Here is a 19,411-nt window from a genome sequence, read left to right as displayed (position 1 = left end):
ATTTGTCAACCCTTTTCAAAATGCCAATCACGAGTCGCGTTGCCCACCATACTTTTTTAAACGATCTTTGTGTATCTCGCGTGAAACGTGGTCGTTGCAACGTAACGGGGGTAAATTATTCATGATGTGACGAGGGAATGGGACACAATTGGCATGACAATGGGAGGGAGAGAAGGTGGGATTGATGCGAGGGGTAGATAGTATTGCGTCTACCGGTTGATTAAGTGCTTGTGCTCTTGCGCGGAGGATTGTAGAAATGGTGTAGAATTATGGCACGGAATAACGGTAAGATTATGGTGATTATTTAGTTTTTACATTTATTTTTGGAGATTTATCGTTTCTTTTTATGTAGATTTTTATATAGTGGAATTCCACGATGGGAAATGGAAAAATGATCTTTTTTAATCGTGTTAAAAATCTTATTAATAATTAATAAAGTGCATTTGAGTGTATTAATGTTGATTAAAAGTGTTATATATATATACTTATTATTAATTGATTAATTTTTTTTTATTTAATTGACTTGAACACAAAGATTGAACGTCTGTGTAAATGATCTCGTTTCATGGATTCCCTCAAGAGAGTTGATAGAGCTTATGAGCTGCAACAAAATCTTTTTTCTAAAAAATTCGTACATATTCCTTGTTATTATTTATTATTGTTATCAACTATATGTCAGAGATCGATCGAGTGTTATTTCTTATCGTTTAATAAATGGGAGATTGCTTACGCTAGTAGAGAAGCAACATGGCCGCATGCACTTCGTCATTATTATCTTCACATCGTTTATTCCGTAACATTTTTCCAGTTTCTTTCATTGGCAACAGCCTGAATACATGGCCAACCCGACGTTTCCACTTTCTTCTATCAATTCGTCAAAAATATACGTGAAAAAAGGGACGTGGAAAATGAAAATGAAGAGGTATGCCCTATTAAATTATTTTTAATATAAAATATATAGATACTTTTTAAAACTAAAAACTTGATTCTAGAAAACACAGAGAAAAGTTGGTATGCAAAAATATTATTATTATCGAGTAGATTTGTTTTATTCTTCAAATACCATTATATTTATTTTGTATATCTTTTTTTGCACGTTTATCTAGATATTTTATCTAGAGTATTAAAAGAGAAATTACACGTATAAGTAGAAGGCGATGCACATTATCGTGCAATATTTGAGCAACGACTGATGCTGTTTTATGCATTTCTTTAAAGCTGTTCCTCCATGCTCGACCATATGGTGAGCATTCCATGTTGCGATATGCGGAAGTAGTTATCGTTACTCAAATAAGCCAAGCCGATTTATTATAAAGCTATTAACCGCACGAATTAATAATTTTCCATTAGAACATCGATAGAAAGTCGTCAAAATCCTCTTATAATATTAACAACGATTCTAGAACAACAATTCTCATATTACACGAATACAAAATATGGAAAATTCTATTGGGAAGCTAGCTACGATTTATTTAAGGGAAAATTATTTTCAACTCTTAAATGTTTCTCTCTTAAAATTCGTAGTTATATTCTACATATATGTATCTATTGTAACATCACGCTTCGCGGCATTGATCAATAATAATTAATACAATTATCGCTAGGCGGCCATGATCATGATTCAACCACGCTCTGAATATTGACTCGTAATACCGATCACGCCGCTAGGCGGTTTCTGTTTCTCGCTAGTATTATTTATCGCTGTTAGGTATAAATATTAATCCAAATAAGGGGATGTCATCCTTAAAAAGTGTGTCTATATTCCTGTGATTGCGTCCATCCATCATCCGACGACATTTGTTACTCTTGTGGATTATAAGGTAATCCATATCTCATTCTATTTACGAATTTTTTTTCAATTTGAAAAAAATTGTCTGAAATTAGCTGAAAATTAATCAAGCTAATTAAGAATTCTCGAGAAATTTTTTGCTGTATTTGTTAAAAGATAATTTATATAAATATGATACGAATTTATTTTTAAATAAGAATAGTCCGACTGAATTTGTTTAATTTTTAGATTTTAATTTTTTAAGAGTTTTAAGATCTTGCAATGTTTCGTATTCGAATTTCACGAATTTAGAAGTTAGATTTCGACCTATCTTTAATTTAAGATATATATTGTTATTTTTGCTATTTTTTTGAAATTTGAAAAAATTTTTTAGAGCATAAATTATCCATATATTATTTAATTCTGTATTTCGTATACCAGATAAGAGAATCACTGTTCTACAAATCTAATTATGCGTTACTAATCATTTTCAAATATAAATGGATGTTGTCGCATTTCACCGAGATATAAATAAAGATGTATAGTACCTGCGAGGTGAATAATAATTCGTAATATGGTGTTGTGGTTTAATGGTGTATATCGATCCGCATTCTGACCGGAAGTGTCCTTTCTGATTTGTTCTTTCCATGATTCACTAAAAAAACATTCATTTCTGTAACATTGTTTCCTTCAAAATTAATGTCGATTTCCTTTTTTTTAATGCTAAAATTTTACGATATTCAGAAAGATCTCTGAAATTTGTGCATTAAGACTATCAAGACACGCAACGATATTGATTCTTATTAATTATATGTAAAGTTATTTTAATCGATAAAAAAATTTCTTAGAAAGATCATTAAAATGCATAGAGTTTTTGTTCATTTACTCACCGTAGAATGGTGTAATTACATAGAAAAAAATAAAACTTTGTAAGTATCATGACCCACAACTTGCAAAACTTTTGACACTTCGTGAAAAGTAACTTTTCGTAATTTTCGTATTTGAAATTCCAAAAATTCTTCTGAGCATATAGCGTTATTTTCACGAATTCTCTTCTGCGAAAGCTTAATATTATAAACTTAGAAAGCGATAGTATAACCATCAATAAGTTAGATATTACGAACCTACAATACTGAAAACATAAATTCAAGATTTGATTAATATTTGTGCAATGTACATATTTCTTAAAATTAATAAGAACTAAAAAATATCGAAATTACGCGTTAATAATTTAATATATTCATAATTTATTCATAACACGTAAAATTAATTTTCTCGAAAATTAATTGCATCGCTTTCAATTTCTCTTCATTTTGACGATCGAAAACCATTAATGTCAACGTACTTTATCGTTGTTAACTTAAAATTCTGTGGTGAATCCATACAGTATATCTTTTTATATATTCGTATAGAGTAACTAAGAGATGTAACAATTTTTGAAAAATAATTTCCTACTTACGTTAAAATCTCTCCAACTATGATATTAATATACGAAGCATAGATATGCGACAGTGCACAACATATTGATTCTTCTTTAATTCTGCTTTGTTGATTGTTATCCAACCACCCACGGTTTTCAATAAAAACTGTGACAATTTGAGAGAGATATCCGAGAAGTTTCGTGGCAATCTTTTCATTGTCGATCCATAAATCACAGGAAAATTAATATAGATTCTTTTCTCCATTCCAATGATGAAATAAATACAACACTTTTTATAATGTTTGAAGCAGGATTATCTTTCTTCTCGTTCCGAGATTGATCAAGGCACATATTTGCATTTTTGGATATTATCTTGTGTATTTAAATAGGAAGTTAAAATAATATAGAAATATTTTAATTTATCATGATTATTTTGAGGTACGATTTGCATTATGCATCTTATATCTTATTTATAAACTTGGAACAAAGTTAAATTTCATCGTTTGCTATGATCATTGAGGGAATCTATATAATTCTTCTTCCATCCAAATATTGATCAAATGCGGCTTAAATTTGGCAATTAAATAAAAAATTAATATATCCTTGCTTTGTTTCTGTTGGCGTAAAGTAAAAAGAAAGAAGATAGAAAGGTGAAATAAATTTGGAAATTCAATTATTCCTTTGTTGCATTTGTGAGAAAGAATTGTAATAGCAGAATATTATTTGTTTTTTTAAAAATATAAATAATATTAAATAAAATTATTTAAATCTATAGTTAAATAAATACGTTTATTTCTGGAGGAATATTGATTTAAAATATATTCTTTGATCGAAATAAAAAATTTGCATCCTTATTCATTTCACTGATTTTGAACCAATATTTTATATTTACATTCCTTATATTATTACATATATATAAAAAAATACGTATTTACATAGAAATACACACACGGTTCAATAATGATTATTTATTAAAACGATCAATACAACAATCCATTATTTCATATAAATTATCCATCTTCACTTTATTCTTTTTTCTTTTTTAACCAACCAAAATGTACAACGTATTCGATCCGAGATATTTTGTTAAATATCTTTTTTGCTAATTTATGAGCCATTCGCGTTTTCCACGCGATTACTCAACAATGTGAAATACGATACCGCTGTGCTCAAAATCTGTAAAATGTAAACGAATAATTTAAACGAAAAAATTCGTTTTATGATTCTTAAACTTGCACTAATAAGGATCAATAATCTTTAAGTATTTCTTTTTTTCAAATTTAAATTTTTATTCAATTACGAAAAATATAGCACAAACACACTGTCCATTTTGCATTATATAAATCTTATATTATTAATGAATATTTCAAAAAATTAATACAACTCGAAAAGAAACATTTTTAACATGAAAAATATTCTAATTTCAAAATCATTGTTCCCAACGTATTCACGATGAAAATTTCTTTTCGATTTTATAAAAATAACTATCATTATATCTACCTTGGTATAAGTTTCCAACGATACAGGGAAAAATCCGTTCGCTGTCAGACAACAAACTCGTCTGGATCGCTTAATCACCATTATCAGATCTCTTCGAAGCATTCTCCCAAATTTGTCCATCGGCATGATCGTCCACAGTGCCGAGTACGCGCCTACAGCGACGTTGTCGCTGTGCTCCATCACATCGTTGCAGCTGTACGTAAACATGAATAACAAAAACATGGAGCCGCTTAACAGGAATACGAAAATGAAGCGTCTCGCCAGAGAAGCGGTGGCCTGGAAGAGAAGAAAAAAATCGAAATATATTCGAATAGTACGATTCAAGGAGCAACAATAATTAATTATGATTAATAATTACGCAACATATTTCCTCCTCTTTAATTAAAATTCAAATCAGTTAGATTTTAAATCATCAATTTTACATAAAGTTTTATACGAAATATAAATATAATTTTTTAAATTTTACTACATATTATTTGTATTCCTTCCAATTATTTTAACAGATTTAAAAATAAAGGTAACTAACCACGAACACTTGATATCCGAATAGGCAAATTAATACACTGAATACCAACACTTGTCCAAGCGTGATCATGGTGTACACGTTCTCGAGGTTTTGATGGTAATCGATCAGCGCCTGATGATATCGCAGGCATTTTTTAAATTGCTCGTAAAATTTGTACACCTGTTTTGCTAATGTCGATTGCGAGTCCTTTTCGCGCATCTCCGTGTCGCACAATGTCGTAAGCCTGTATCGAAGTATGCGAAATTGGCCGGCCAAGTGTACGGCCATGATGCAGAAAATATTGTCGAAACAAAAATAGGAGATTCCGATATAATATAACGATACTGCCTGTAAAAAGAAAAAGAAAAAAAAGAAAGAAAGAGAGAAGAAGAAGGACACGCGTTTCCTTTGTTACGAAAATGAAGAAATATTTATTTAATGTTATTCAAGTCGATTTAGATTTTCATTGAACAAAAACGGATATTTATCATTCGTTTGTTAAAGAAGAAATTTGACGAATTTAGTAAATTTGATACAATTGGGAATATTTTATTTTGGAAATTTATTCGATCGTTAGAAAATAATAATAATAACGTAAGTTTAAATTACTTGGACGAAAAATATTATCTCGTAATATGGCGTCCTTGTCACCGGCAAATTTATCCATATATTGAAAGGAAACATTCTCTCGGATTCATTGCTTCCACTTTGCGCTGTAACAAACGTGCGAACCTTTTGCTTTTTCTTTCTTTTTTTTTTTTTCTATAGGATAGGATATTTTTGGAAATTCCAAAAAACAATATATAAAAATTTGTAAAAATTTCAAATTTCACGAGGACAATTTATTAAATTGTACAATTCAAGTTTCTTGGTTAAGTTAAGTTTACGAAATAGAGACAGAGATGGTGCATCTTACGACAATTTATCAAATGTTTAAATAGTGTTTTAGATAATTTTAATCAATTATTTAAACCCACTAATGACCGGTGTCGTTAGATAGGAGATCACGGTGCACATGCCAATGGTGGTGACGGAGGAGATGAAAAGAGTGCAAGTTTTCCTGCAATCGTCCAAAATTTCTTTTTCACGATAATCGTAATTAACGTTCCAAAAATTTCGTTGCATGTACGCAATTAGATTTAGAAATTTCCCTTTATACGTTAGTATGATGCATATTTTGATTAAAGCCATTATCGTGGTTATGGTATTCGTCATAGCGTAAAGAATATCCTGAAACGAGTCGTTTTTTCAAAAAAAGAAACCAAAAATAACGCAAGTGTCATGGTGAACCGTTATGAACCATTCAAACGATTCGAATATTATTTTTTCTTATATAACCACCCTTGTCAAATTCTTCTAAAAAACAAAAAAAACATTCATCATCATTGTCAATCAAAATGAACAAATGTTTACAAAATTTTCCTCCTTCAAATATCACGAAAATCACAAAGGATTCCAATCACGGATCCTCCAGTTTTTAAATTTTTAATATTCATCGCGCAACGATAAAATATCTCCGTTGACAGTTTAAATCCGTGTAAAAGATACGAAACAGTTTGAACATACTCACGCCGTTGTACAGCAACGTGAAGTACAAATCTCTTGTGCTGATTATCGTGCCGCAAAACAACATCCAAATAGTGTAGATGAATAACATTTTCATCCTACGTTGTTCGTCAGAATTATCAGACATCCATACGCCAACGTTCTTCAAGAAAAATGTCGACAAGCTTATCGATATGTCCAACTGGTTATCCGTTTGCATGGCGATTGATCAATCTGTATCGTCTCGCATTCCACTGAGTATATATCTCGATAATTAATAGGCGTTGGTTGATAGTCGATCGATTTCTTCTTTTCTCTTTCTCGACGGGAATATTACAAGTAGTCAAGAAAAAGTGATTGTCACTCTGGCTATTGTATTATTAATGACAGAACGTTTATTATGAACTATAGGGTGTATAGAAATTCTTCGAATTTATGCGTGCAGTCGACAAGATGTTTTTCGACGTTTCCTTCAGATTTTGAGGAGAAAGGATGGAATCATTATTGGAATCATCTGTGATGACGGAAATTTGGAGTAAAGTTTAATTACGAGTAAGATTTATTGTAATTGATAATTTAGATAATTACGTATTTATATAATGAATTAATCCTGATCAATTGACGTATTTAGTTAAATAAGTAAGTTTAATTAGATAAGTAAATATTTCTTTATTTCTGGAAAAATATTGAAATTAATCGGATCTTTATTTAATCGATTGATTCGGATTGATTTTACAGCATCGTTTATTGCTCCTTTTTAAAAATTTTTTTAAAAAGAATGTATGCATTCGCGTACAAATCCAGTTTAATTGTGATTATTCATTATTTTATTACGATTAATCATAATGATTAATAATACAATATCGTTACATTATTTCGAAAAAATTATGCACCTTCGTTACATTTCTTTGTTCACTTGTTTCATTGAAAAGTTTTGTTATTAATTACGCGTCATTTGCGGTTTCCACGCGATTACTGAGCAATGTGAAATACGACAGCGCTGTACTTAAAATCTGTAAAAATGTAGAAATAAGTAAATAATCATCCAAGGAAGAAAGTTTACTTTTTGATTGCACTTGAAAGTACTTTTTTAAATTCATTAATTTTTCATTAATAATAATAAATTGCTGGTATCTTGTAGTAATAAATGTCTCAAGAAATTAATAATTATGAATTCAGAAAAATATTATTTAATTGACAAATTTTAAGAATCATTTTATTTTATATTGAATTTATGAATCAGGATTATAATTCTGATATTATTGACAATTGACTGCCACCGTTTTAAATTAGCATCGAATATGATGATACGTGTCTATTCTGTACATAGACTAGGATTATACCTACTTTAGTATACGATTCTAACGACACAGGGAAAAATCCATTCGCGGTCAGACAACAAACTCGTCTGGATCGTCTAATCACCATTATCAGATCTTTTCGAAGCGTTTTCCCAAATTTCTCCATCGGTATAATCATCCACAGTGCCGAGTAAGCTCCTATAGCGACGTTGTCACTGTGCTCTATCACGCCGTTGCAGCTGTAGGTGACCATAAATAATAAAAACGTCGAGCCACTTAACAGAAAGACAAAAATGGAGCGTCTGGCGAAAGAAGCGGTAGCCTAAAAGAGGAAAATGTTTAAACATATTTTTATCCATATATCTAAAATATAATTATAAAGTACAAAAAGTATAAGAATCTTTTTTTCTGAATTTTTTTAACTTAAACTTAAATTAGTTGTAATCTGTTAGGTTTTGATTTGATACATATTTAACGGAACGGAATAGTTTGTATTGTAAAATGTAACGCGTTAAATATTTTTAATATTTTCTTAAATTTTGCACACGTTTAATTTGTATCTTTTTAAGGAATTTTCGAATATTTGATAAAAATAATGTAACCTTAGAATACTAACCACTAAAACTTGATATCCGAATAGACAAATTAATATACTATATACCAACATTTCTCCAAACGCAATCCTGGTATACACGTTCTCGAGGTTTTGATAGAAATCGATCAATGCCTGGTGATGTTGGACGCATTTCCTAAATTTCTCGTAAAATTTCGGCATTCGGTTCGTCAGTATCGAATCCTTTTTATACATCTCGCATTCTACGTCGCATAATTTCGTAAGCCTGTACTGGAGAATGCGAAATTGCCCTGCCAAATGTACGGCCATGATGCAGAAGACATTGTCGAAACAGAAACTGGCGACTCCAATGTAATATACGCACATTGCCTTGTAAGAAAAAAATGGAAATTATTTTCTTATTATCATAAGAATGAAAAAAGAAAATTGGTACAGATACATTTATTAACACAATTATTTTGTTTTTTTACAAGAGATGCAAAGAAGATTTAAATTTATTATCAACGAAAAAAATATATTTTAGAAATTTTAATTATTTAGGATTTATTTATGATCACTAAACGAAAAATAAAAATGTATAATTTTAAATTACTTGTATAAGAAACATTATTTCGTAATAAGGAGTCTTTGATAATGGCAAATTTATCCACATATTGAACGGAAGCATTCTCTCGGATTCATTGTTTCCATTTTGTGCTGCAACAAATATATAAACCGTTTGCTTTTTTCTCTAGGATGGAAAAATCAATTCTAAAAAAATTACGAATCAGAAGTATATAAAAATTTTGTTAAAAAAGGTTTATTTATTGATTTATAATCAATTTACGTTCCTCTTGATTAAAGTAAAATAAAAGTAGAGTTGGAGCAATCTTGTTCCACTTCCGTCTCGCTTCGTATAACGTAGAGCACTGAAGCATGACACTCTCCCTACTCCTCGAGTTTCTGTATTATTCTGAACATTCACGCTTATTCTAACACTTTCAATTCAAAATAAATAAGTTTCGATCGACATTTTGAATATCAACATTGATATTTGTTTTGATCTTTCAATAGTGTGCCATGAAAGTATTAATATTCTGTATATTAATTGTTTATAAAAATTAAATCTACAATATCAAGTGTAGATAAAAATTTTATTCAAAATTAATTAAATTATCTAAAAATTTTTTCAATGCTTTTAAATTTTCTATTATTTTCTTTCGTTAAATTTTTTTCAGAATAATTTATTTTAAAAGTAATAATAAATACTTATTCATCGTACTTAACAAGAATCAATAAATTTTATAATATTGTTGCATTATTTTATAAATTAATTTCCTATTTATTTTTTTTCCTGGAATATGTAAAATTTATTAATCTTAATTAATAGTTAATTATTTAACCTACCAATGAATGGTATTATTAGATAAGATATCATAGCGCATATGACCATGGTGGTAAGAGAGGAGACGAAGAAAATGCAAGTTTTTCTGCAATCGTCCAAAATTTCTTTTTCACGATAATCGTAGTTAACGTTCCAAAAATTTTGTTGCATGTACACAATTAGATTTAAAAATTTTCCTTTATATATCAGTATGATGCATATTTTTATTAAAGCCATTATCATAGTTATGTTATTCGTTATAGAATAAAGAATATCCTAAAATGAGTTGTTTTTAAATGAATAATTATATAAATAAATTATAAAATAGCACACTAATATAACATATCATTAATTATTCAAACGATTTAAATATTCTTTCTTATTCATTTATTAAATTCTTTGTAAAATGCTAATTATTATTCAAAATTCATTAGTAACTTTTTACAAATTTTCTCTTTTTAAAATTTTTCTTACTTAAAAATAAGAAAAAAAAGATTTCCTTTTAAGAGTAACACATGTGTAATTTTCTATTCGTACATTTCAAAAAATTAAAATTCTTTGTACAATAATGATAAATTATTTAAATTTTGTTCACTTTATCCATCACTTTACAAACAATTGAACATACTCACGCCGTCGTACAACAATGTGAAATACAAATCCCTGCCATTGATGACTATGCCAGACAACAAGATCCAAGTTGTATTGATGAGCAACATCTTGATCTGACGTTGTTCATTAGGATTATCAGACATCCATACTCCAACATTCCTTAAGAAAAATGTCGACAAGTTCATCGATATATCCAACTGGCTTTCCCTTTGCATGATGACTGATCAACGTGCCTCTCGTGTATCGTCCCACGCGTAACATTAAACGAGTATAAACCACGATAATAATTAATAATTTAATAGGGATTGATAACTTGTCAATTCCTTTTATTTTCATCGTTCTTGCATGCACGGTTTGTATTTGCCTCATTTCTTGTTCCTTTCTTTTCGACGAAAACATCCCAAATGATACGAAGTCAGGAGAAATGATTGTCACACTTTATGTTGTATTATTAATGAGACACGTAACGTATGAATTATAGCGCTGTGGATTATAGTTGAAACCTTTTGAGTGAGCTACGTGTGTACGATAGTAAGATGTTAGATATCGTTTGGATTTTATAGAAAGGAAATGGAATATTGTTGGAAATTTTTGTCGTTGCCGAGTGGAAGATGTTAAAAGAAAATGTGGAAGTCATTGTTTCGTATCTGTTGGAAAAGAATTGTGAGTAAGAGTTTATTGATAAACTGGATAATTGTATTTTATTGAACAATAATATGAAATATGTGTTATCTTTTAGTTGTTAAATATAATTATCTATTTAAAGGTATATTCGTAATGATTTCATTAATTAAATAAATAAAAATTTAATAATTAATAAATAAATTTGTTTCTTTCTGGAAAATTATTGATTGATTGATTAATACTTTTTATTCTGTACTTTTTGGATACCTAACATAATCAAACATTATTTATTTATATGTTTTATTTGCAAAAAATATTTATTTTCATACAAATCCGCAGTTTAATAGTGATTGTATTATTTCAAAAAATTATCCTACTATCTTTACTCTTTTTTTAATGGTTCCTCAATATGCAACATTTAATCTGAAGTTAATATTTTTATTAATTTAGATCAATCTGAAGAACAGTTTATTAATGAATCGTTGGAAATTTATGAGCTATTTGCATTTTCTACGCGATTACTCAGTAATGTGAAATACGATAGTGCTGTACTTAAAATCTGTAAAATATAGAAAAAAGAAAAATAATTTAAATACTTGAAGATAAAAATTTATCAATATTTTAAAATCTCGCTTTGATTAAAGATAAACTTGTGCTTTGTATATAATTTTGAAGATTTAGGATTAATAATTCTAAATTTTTAAATGTTTTTCTAAACCCAAAATTTTTTCTACTATTATTATAAAGAATATAATATAAATATTATCTTAATTAATTTCTTTCTACAATAAACTGTTAATATTTTTCATTACGTTATTGCAATAAATATTTCAACAAATTGATATACAAATTCAAAAGTGAAAAGTATTTAGAAAGTTTAAGAATCATTTTATTTATCATTTCATTTGAATTTAAATTTTATAAATCAGGATTATAAATTTCATTCGTCATTAATTGACTATTATTTTAAATTATTATTTAATATATATCAATTATACCACTTGAGATAATTGATTGAGACCTTTGATGATGCAAAAATGCAATCAATGCTATATATAGACTAGAATTATACCTACTTTGGTACACGTTTCTAATGATACAGGGAAAAATCCATTCGCGGTCAGACAACAAACTTGTCTAGATCGTCTAATTACAATCATCAGATCCTTTCGAAATATCTTTCCAAATTTATCCATCGGCATAATCGTCCACAGTACCGAGTAAGCTCCAATAGCAACGTTATCACTGTGCTCCATCACACCATTGCAGCTGTAGGTGACCATAAATAATAAAAATATCGAGCCATTCAACAGAAAGACAAAAATGAAGCGTCTGGCAAAAGAGGCGGTAGCCTGAAAGAAAAGAAAAAAATAAACAGAAAAACGTGTTTTCATTTGAAAATAAATATAATGCTTTTTTATATAATAGAAATAAAAACAATTATTTTCTGTGTCTTTTCTATTATCGAATATTTGATAAAAATAAAGCAATGTTAAAGTACTAACCACCAACACTTGATATCCGAACAGACAAATTAATACACTGAATACCAACACTTGTTCAAGCGTGATCGTGGTATACACGTTCTCAAGATTTTGATAGAAATCGATTAGTGTTTGATGATGTTGAACGCATCTTTTAAATTTCTCGTAAAATTTGTGCACCTGTTTTGACAATACCGATTGTGAATTCTCATATTCCATGTCGCACAGTTTCGTAAACCTGTATCGAAGTATGCGAAATTGACCAGCCAAATGTATGGCCATGATGCAGAAAATATTGTCGAAACAAAAAGTAGAGATTCCAACATAGTATACACACATTGCCTAAAAATGACAATTTCTTTTGTTATATAGAAAAAGCAAAATCAGTATAGATATTTTTTTTAATATTATTCAAAAATTACTTATATAAAATATTGATAATATCGATTAAGAAATTAGTCATAGTTATTTTTATTAAATAAAAGAAATATACTGGGTATTTTAGTGGATGAAATTTTATTTATTTATGTATAAAAATTTATAATAAAATTTAAAATATTTATTTTTCTATCATAGAAGAAAGTATTATAGGAATTTTAATTATTTTTTTTTAATTTTCTTTTTAATTTTAATTGGAATTTACTGATAACTAATAACATAAATTTAAATTACTTGTATAAAAAATATTATTTCGTAATAAGGCGTTTTTGATACCGGCAAATTTATCCACATATTGAACGGAAGCATTCTCTCGGATTCATTTTTTCCACTTTGCACTGTAACAAATATATGAACTGTTTATCTTTTTTTGTAGAATGAGAAAATCAATTCTAGAGACTAAAACAAATATAAAAGTTGATCTATACAAAATTTCTAAATTTGTTGACTTACTTATTATATTATTGAATTTCTATCGATTTAAAATTAATGAAAACGACAAAGGAGATTAATTTTAATATCTACTTTGTTGCAAATTTTAATTCCTCGTAATAATAAATGAGCATCAATCGACGTTTTTGGATATCGGATTTTATATTTGTTTCCATCTCTAGGATCTATCTTGCAAAGATGTCCCTTGAATATATTAATATTCAATGTATATTAAATGTAATATATAAAAATTAAACGTACATTGAGCGTAAATAAATTTTAATTAAAAAATAGTTAATTAAAAATAACAATATAATTTATTTTATTTGTATAGCAAAAATTAATAAATTCTGCAATTTAGTTGTATTATTTTTTAATTTAATAAAAAATGTTTAATGAAAAATATATAATGACAAATATGATATCTACTTGTTTATATTGGAATATATAAAATTTAATAATCAAGCCAATATCTAATAATTTTAATCATAAATTATTTAACCTACCAATGAATGGTATCATTAGATAACATATCATGGCGCATATAGCCATGGTGGTAACAGAAGAGATGAAAAAAGTGCAAGTTTTTCTGCAATCATCTAAAATTTTTTTCTCACAATGATCATAGTTAAGATTCCAAAAATTTTGTTGCATGTACACAATTAGATTTAAAAACTTTTTCTTATACATCAATATGATGCATATTTTGACCAAACCCATTATCATAGTTATGTTATTCGTCGTGGCATAAAGAATGTCCTAGAATGAATTGGTTTTGAAATGAATGAATAATATAAAAAAACAAATACTTCATTTTTTATTCAAATTTATATTTTCCTTAAATTCTTCTTAAAATATCAATCATTACTATTATTCAAAATCCAAATAATTTTTTTAACAAAATTTCGTTTTCAAATTTTTGATACTTAAAAACTAAATATACGAAAAATTTGATTTAAGATTCTTAAAAATAAATATCAATTCCTTATTTCTAAGTTTCTAGAAAATTAGAATTCTTTATACGATAATATCTAAAATTTCTCAAATTATGTCCATTTTATCCATTTAAAAATTAAACGAAACAGCTAAACATACTCACGCCATTGTACAACAATGTGAAATACAAATCTCTGCTATTAATAATTATACCAGACAACAAAATCCAAGTTGTGTAGCCGAGCAATATTTTCATCCAACGTTGTTCACTAGGATTATCAGACATCCATACTCCAACATTCCTTAAGAAAAATGTCGACAAGTTCATCGATATATCCAACTGGCTTTCCGTTTGCATGATGACTGATCAACGTGCCTCTCGTGTATCGTCCCACGCGTAACATTAAACGAGTATAAACCACGATAATAATTAATAATTTAATAGGGATTGATAACTTGTCAATTCCTTTTATTTTCATCGTTCTTGCATGCGGTTTTGTATTTGCCTCAATTCTTGTTCCTTTCTTTTCGACGAAAACATCCCAAATGATACGAAGTCAGGAGAAATGATTGTCACACTTTATGTTGCATTATTAATGAGACACGTAACGTATGAATTACAGCGCTGTGGATTATAGTTGAAACCTTTTGATTGTGAGCTATGCGTGTATGATACTAAGATGTTAGATATTGTTCGGATTTTGTAAAAAGAAAATGGTGAAACGGAATATTGTTGCTGTAAAGTGGAAGAAGATGGAAAGAGGATAGAAAGAGTAAATGTGGAAATTGTTATTGCATCTGGTGGAAAAGAATCGTAAGTAAAAGTTTGGATAATTATATTTTTGTATTTTATTGAAGGAGCAAATATGAGATGTTTGTTTTTTTTTAGTCGTCATTATCTATTTAAATTTATATTCGTAATGACTTGATATTCAATTAAATAAAATAGATAAAAGTTTAATAAATAATAAATAAATTTTGTTTCTTCTTGGAAAAATATTGATTGATTTGTTAAAGAGTTCTTTGATTGAAATAAATTGGATCTTTATCTCTAATTGATTCATTGATTAATTATATATATTTTAGTATTTTTTGGATACTTAACATAATAGAACATTGTTTATTTATATTTTTTATTTAAAATATATATATATTTACATACGAATCTACAATTTAATAATAATTGTATTATTTCAATAAGTTATCCTTTTATCTTTATTCCTTTATTAATGGAATATGTAATATTTACTCTGAGACTGTTTAATGAATCGTTGGAAATTTATGTGCTATTCTCTATGTGATTACTCAGTAATGTGAAATACGATAACGCTGTACTCAAAATCTGTAATATGTAAAAAAAAAAAAAAATAATTTAAATACTTCAGGACGAAAATTCATTAATATTCTAAAATTTCGATAAATAGACAATCCACGCTGTTTAATGATTCTTAAACTTGTGTTTCTTAGTGCAAATTAACAATCAAAATCCTTAACATTTTTAAACACAAATTTTTATCATTATAAATAATATGATACAATATAAAATATTATACAATCTTGATTAATCTTTGTTTAATGAATTGCTAATATTTTGCATTATGCAATATATATTTCAAGAAATTAATAGTTATGAATTCAAAAGAATTTTCACTTTGTTTCACATGAATTTAAATTTTATACATCGATCAAGATTATAATTTCGATATCATTGATAATTGATTGTCATTTTAAATGATCATTTAATACACCAATAATATCGTTTCAGATAATGGATTACTTTTTGATGATGCAAAAATCCATTCAATGCTATAGATTAGAATTATACTTACTTTGGTATATGTTTCTAACGATACAGGGAAAAATCCATTCGCTGTCAGACAACAAACTCGTCTGGATCGCTTAATCACCATTATCAGATCTTTTCGAAGTATTTTTCCAAATTTGTCCATCGGCATAATCGTCCACAGTGCCGAGTAAGCTCCTATAGCAACGTTATCACTGTGCTCTATCACACCGTTGCAGCTGTAGGTGACCATAAACAATAAAAACATCGAGCCATTTAACATAAAGACGAAAATGAAGCGTCTCGCGAAAGAAATAGTAGCCTGAAAGAGAAAAGAAAAAATATTAAACAAGGAAAAACAATGTTTTTATTTGTGTGTAAATATAATAATGCTTTTTTTATGTTTCTTAGAGATAGAGATAAAAATAATTATTCAGTATTATCATTTATCTTTTCCATATTATACATATTCAAGAAATTGTCGAATTTCGATAAAAATGTATAAAGTAAATTTATGATACCAACCACCAACACTTGATACCCGAATAGGCAAATTAATACACTGAATACCAACACTTGTCCAAACGTGATCATGGTATACACGTTCTCAAGATTTTGATAGAAATTGATCAATGCCTGATGATGTTGGACGCATTTTCTAAATTTCTCGTAAAATTTGTGCATCTGTTTCGACAATATCGATTGTGAATTCTCCTTTATCCCATACTCCATGTCGCACAGTTTCGTAAACCTGTATCGAAGTATGCGAAATTGTCCAGCCAAATGTATGGCCATGATGCAGAAAATATTGTCGAAACAAAAATAAGAGACTCCAACGTAATACACACACGTTGCCTAAAAAAAAAATAAAAAAAAAAAAATAGCAATTATTTTCTTTGTTATATAGAAAAAATAAAATCGTTTATTTAGCATTATTTAAAAATTACTTGTATAAAATATTGATAAAAAAAAAGATTTACTATTTATTTTTTAGAAAGAAATATATTGGGTTTTTTAATAGAAAAAATTTCATTTATCTTTTTATCATAGAAGAAAATATTTTAGAAATTATTTCATTATTTTTCTTAATTTTAATCGTAATTTATTGATCATCGAAAAAGTTATAACGTAAATTGTTAAATTACTTGTATAAAAAATGTTATTTCGTAATAAGGCGTTTTTGATACCGGTAAATTTATCCACATATTGAACGGAAGCATTCTTTCGGATTCATTGCTCCCACTTTGTGCTGTAACAAATATACAAATTGTTTGCTTTCTGTAGGATAGAACATCTTTGGAGAGTCAATTCTAAAGATCAAAAAAATTACAAATCAAAAGTATATAAAAATTTTGTTAGAAAGAGGCTTATTTACTAATTTATAATCAATTTATGTTTCTGTTAGTTAAAATAAAATAGAAATAGAGCGAGATGGCGTTGTGACAGAGACAGAGCAATCTTGTTCCACTTTCGTCTCGCTTCGTATAACGTAGGGCATCTCTCCTTTCTCGGTTTTCTTCACTATTCTGAACATTATCCACACTTATTCTAACATTTTCAATTCAAAATAAATAAGCTTCGATCGACATTTTTGGATATCAACTTTGATACTTGTTTTGATCTCTAAGATCTATCTTGCAAAGATGTCCCTTGAATATATTGAGCGTAGATTTTATTAAGAAAGTATTAATATTAAAGAATTAAAAAATATGTTCAAATTTTTTCATATTTTTTGTTGTCAAATTTCGTATTAGAATATTAAAGTATATAATTTTTATAGTTTAGGATAAATAACGATATAATAAATTTTACAAATTTTGCTCTATTGCTCCCTTTTATTTTGGAATACGTAAAATTTATTAATCAAATATCTAATAATTTTAATCAATTATTTAACTTACCAATGAATGGTATCATTATATAACATATCATGGCGCATATAGCCATGGTGGTAACACAAGAGATGAAGAATATGCAAGTTTTTCTGCAGTCATCTAAAATTTTTTTCTCACGATGATCGTAGTTAACGTTCCAAAAATTTTGTTGCATGTACACAATTAGATTCAAAAACTTTTTCTTATATATTAATATGATGCATATTTTGGCCATACCCATTATCATAGTTATGTTATTCGTCGTGGCATAAAGAATATCCTAGAATGAGTTGATTTTAAATGAGTAAATAATATAAAAAAAATTGTGAAATACGCTTAAAATAAATTATTTAAACGATTTAAATATTTCCTTTTTTATTCATACTCATATTTTCATTAAATTCTTCCTTATTATTCAAAATCCAAATAATTTTTTTAACAAAATTTCGTTTTCAAATTTTTGATACTTAACAACTAAATATAGGAAAAATTCGGTTTCTAATATATTATAAATCAATTCTTCGATTCTAAGAAATTAGAATATTCTTCTGATAATGATCTAAAAAAATTTCTCAAATTTTGTTCAATTTTTAGAAATACGAAACAATTGAATATACTCACGCCGTCGTACAACAATGTGAAGTACAAATCTCTGCTATTGACGACTATACTAAACAACAAATTCCAAATCGTGTATAAGAATAACATTTTTATCCGGCGTTGTTCACTAGGATTATCAGACATCCATACCCCAACGTTCTTCAAGAAAAATGTCGACAAGTTCATCGATATATCCATTTGCACGGTGATTGATCAACGTGTCACTCGTGTATCGTCTCACGTGCAACTTCCATCGAGTATATATCACGATAATAATTAATAGGCGTTGTTGATAGCCTGTCGATTTCCTTTTGCACGCACGTTTCTTCTCTTCTTCTTTTCTTTTTCCACGGGAATATTACAACCAAGTCAAGAAAAATCATTGTCACCTTTCTTTATTGTATTATTGAAGATAGGATGTGTATTATTAATTATAATACCGAGGGGGCGTAGAGCTTTCGATCGAGAACTTATGGGTACAGTTACAGATTGTTGTTGTTGTTCAAACTTTAAGGAAGGTTGATCATGGAGTGGAATATTGTTGGAGCTTTGTATTGGTGCAAATGGTGGAAGAAAATGGTGAGGGTAAATTTGGAAATTATTTCTTGGCATTTGTAAAAGAATTGTGAGTAAGAATTTATCAATAATTTGG

At 28.0% G+C, this 19,411-nt stretch overlaps 4 protein-coding genes across 4 annotated transcripts; all 4 read right to left on the bottom strand.

Moving 5' to 3' along the window:
• Positions 1–4,236: 4,236 nt before the first annotated feature.
• Positions 4,237–7,307, bottom strand: LOC107992672 (odorant receptor 4-like). Its single transcript, XM_062083193.1, has 6 exons — positions 6,764–7,307; positions 6,171–6,423; positions 5,803–5,906; positions 5,215–5,541; positions 4,689–4,964; positions 4,237–4,364 (listed from the first exon to the last, which is right to left on the bottom strand). Exons 1-6 carry the CDS (start codon positions 6,956–6,958, stop codon positions 4,296–4,298), a joined length of 1,224 nt encoding a protein of 407 aa, XP_061939177.1. The 5' UTR covers positions 6,959–7,307; the 3' UTR covers positions 4,237–4,295.
• A 240-nt stretch (positions 7,308–7,547) lies between these two features.
• LOC133667087 (odorant receptor 13a-like) lies at positions 7,548–11,206 on the bottom strand. The gene is made up of 6 exons (XM_062083188.1): positions 10,609–11,206; positions 10,000–10,252; positions 9,206–9,309; positions 8,656–8,982; positions 8,086–8,361; positions 7,548–7,751 (listed from the first exon to the last, which is right to left on the bottom strand). Exons 1-6 carry the CDS (start codon positions 10,801–10,803, stop codon positions 7,683–7,685), a joined length of 1,224 nt encoding a protein of 407 aa, XP_061939172.1. The 5' UTR covers positions 10,804–11,206; the 3' UTR covers positions 7,548–7,682.
• A 115-nt stretch (positions 11,207–11,321) lies between these two features.
• LOC107992651 (odorant receptor 4-like) lies at positions 11,322–15,416 on the bottom strand. Its single transcript, XM_062083191.1, has 6 exons — positions 14,666–15,416; positions 14,073–14,325; positions 13,369–13,472; positions 12,718–13,038; positions 12,289–12,564; positions 11,322–11,771 (listed from the first exon to the last, which is right to left on the bottom strand). Exons 1-6 carry the CDS (start codon positions 14,858–14,860, stop codon positions 11,703–11,705), a joined length of 1,218 nt encoding a protein of 405 aa, XP_061939175.1. The 5' UTR covers positions 14,861–15,416; the 3' UTR covers positions 11,322–11,702.
• Positions 15,417–15,708: 292 nt separating this feature from the next.
• On the bottom strand, positions 15,709–18,957 carry LOC107992676 (odorant receptor 13a-like). Its single transcript, XM_017048697.3, has 6 exons — positions 18,781–18,957; positions 18,187–18,439; positions 17,431–17,534; positions 16,811–17,140; positions 16,332–16,607; positions 15,709–15,844 (listed from the first exon to the last, which is right to left on the bottom strand). Exons 1-6 carry the CDS (start codon positions 18,955–18,957, stop codon positions 15,782–15,784), a joined length of 1,203 nt encoding a protein of 400 aa, XP_016904186.3. The 3' UTR covers positions 15,709–15,781.
• Between the last annotated feature and the right edge of the window lie 454 nt (positions 18,958–19,411).

The sequence above is a fragment of the Apis cerana genome, linkage group LG12 (assembly GCF_029169275.1).
Source record: "Apis cerana isolate GH-2021 linkage group LG12, AcerK_1.0, whole genome shotgun sequence".
Classification (NCBI taxonomy): domain Eukaryota; kingdom Metazoa; phylum Arthropoda; class Insecta; order Hymenoptera; family Apidae; genus Apis; species Apis cerana.
This window is presented reverse-complemented; position numbering and strand designations above follow the sequence as displayed.

What these genes read in the sequence shown, in the direction of transcription:
- LOC107992672 (XM_062083193.1), bottom strand. Translation starts at nt 6,958, where the DNA reads ATGCAAACGGATAACCAGTTGGACATATCGATAAGCTTGTCGACATTT. An exon ending in TCTAACGACACCGGTCATTA is followed by an intron (nt 5,907 to 6,170) that starts GTGGGTTTAAAT and finishes CGTTTGTTACAG; the next exon opens with CGCAAAGTGGAAGCAATGAA. An exon ending in AGATAATATTTTTCGTCCAA is followed by an intron (nt 5,542 to 5,802) that starts GTAATTTAAACT and finishes TTCTTTTTACAG; the next exon opens with GCAGTATCGTTATATTATAT.
- LOC133667087 (XM_062083188.1), bottom strand. Translation starts at nt 10,803, where the DNA reads ATGCAAAGGGAAAGCCAGTTGGATATATCGATGAACTTGTCGACATTT. An exon ending in TCACATTGTTGTACGACGGC is followed by an intron (nt 10,253 to 10,608) that starts GTGAGTATGTTC and finishes AACTCATTTTAG; the next exon opens with GATATTCTTTATTCTATAAC. An exon ending in TCTAATAATACCATTCATTG is followed by an intron (nt 9,310 to 9,999) that starts GTAGGTTAAATA and finishes TATTTGTTGCAG; the next exon opens with CACAAAATGGAAACAATGAA.
- LOC107992651 (XM_062083191.1), bottom strand. Translation starts at nt 14,860, where the DNA reads ATGCAAACGGAAAGCCAGTTGGATATATCGATGAACTTGTCGACATTT. An exon ending in TCGGATATCAAGTGTTGGTG is followed by an intron (nt 12,565 to 12,717) that starts GTTAGTACTTTA and finishes CTTTTCTTTCAG; the next exon opens with GCTACCGCCTCTTTTGCCAG. An exon ending in CATTAGAAACGTGTACCAAA is followed by an intron (nt 11,772 to 12,288) that starts GTAGGTATAATT and finishes TATATTTTACAG; the next exon opens with ATTTTAAGTACAGCACTATC.
- LOC107992676 (XM_017048697.3), bottom strand. Translation starts at nt 18,957, where the DNA reads ATGGATATATCGATGAACTTGTCGACATTTTTCTTGAAGAACGTTGGG. An exon ending in TCGGGTATCAAGTGTTGGTG is followed by an intron (nt 16,608 to 16,810) that starts GTTGGTATCATA and finishes TTTCTCTTTCAG; the next exon opens with GCTACTATTTCTTTCGCGAG. An exon ending in CGTTAGAAACATATACCAAA is followed by an intron (nt 15,845 to 16,331) that starts GTAAGTATAATT and finishes TACATATTACAG; the next exon opens with ATTTTGAGTACAGCGTTATC.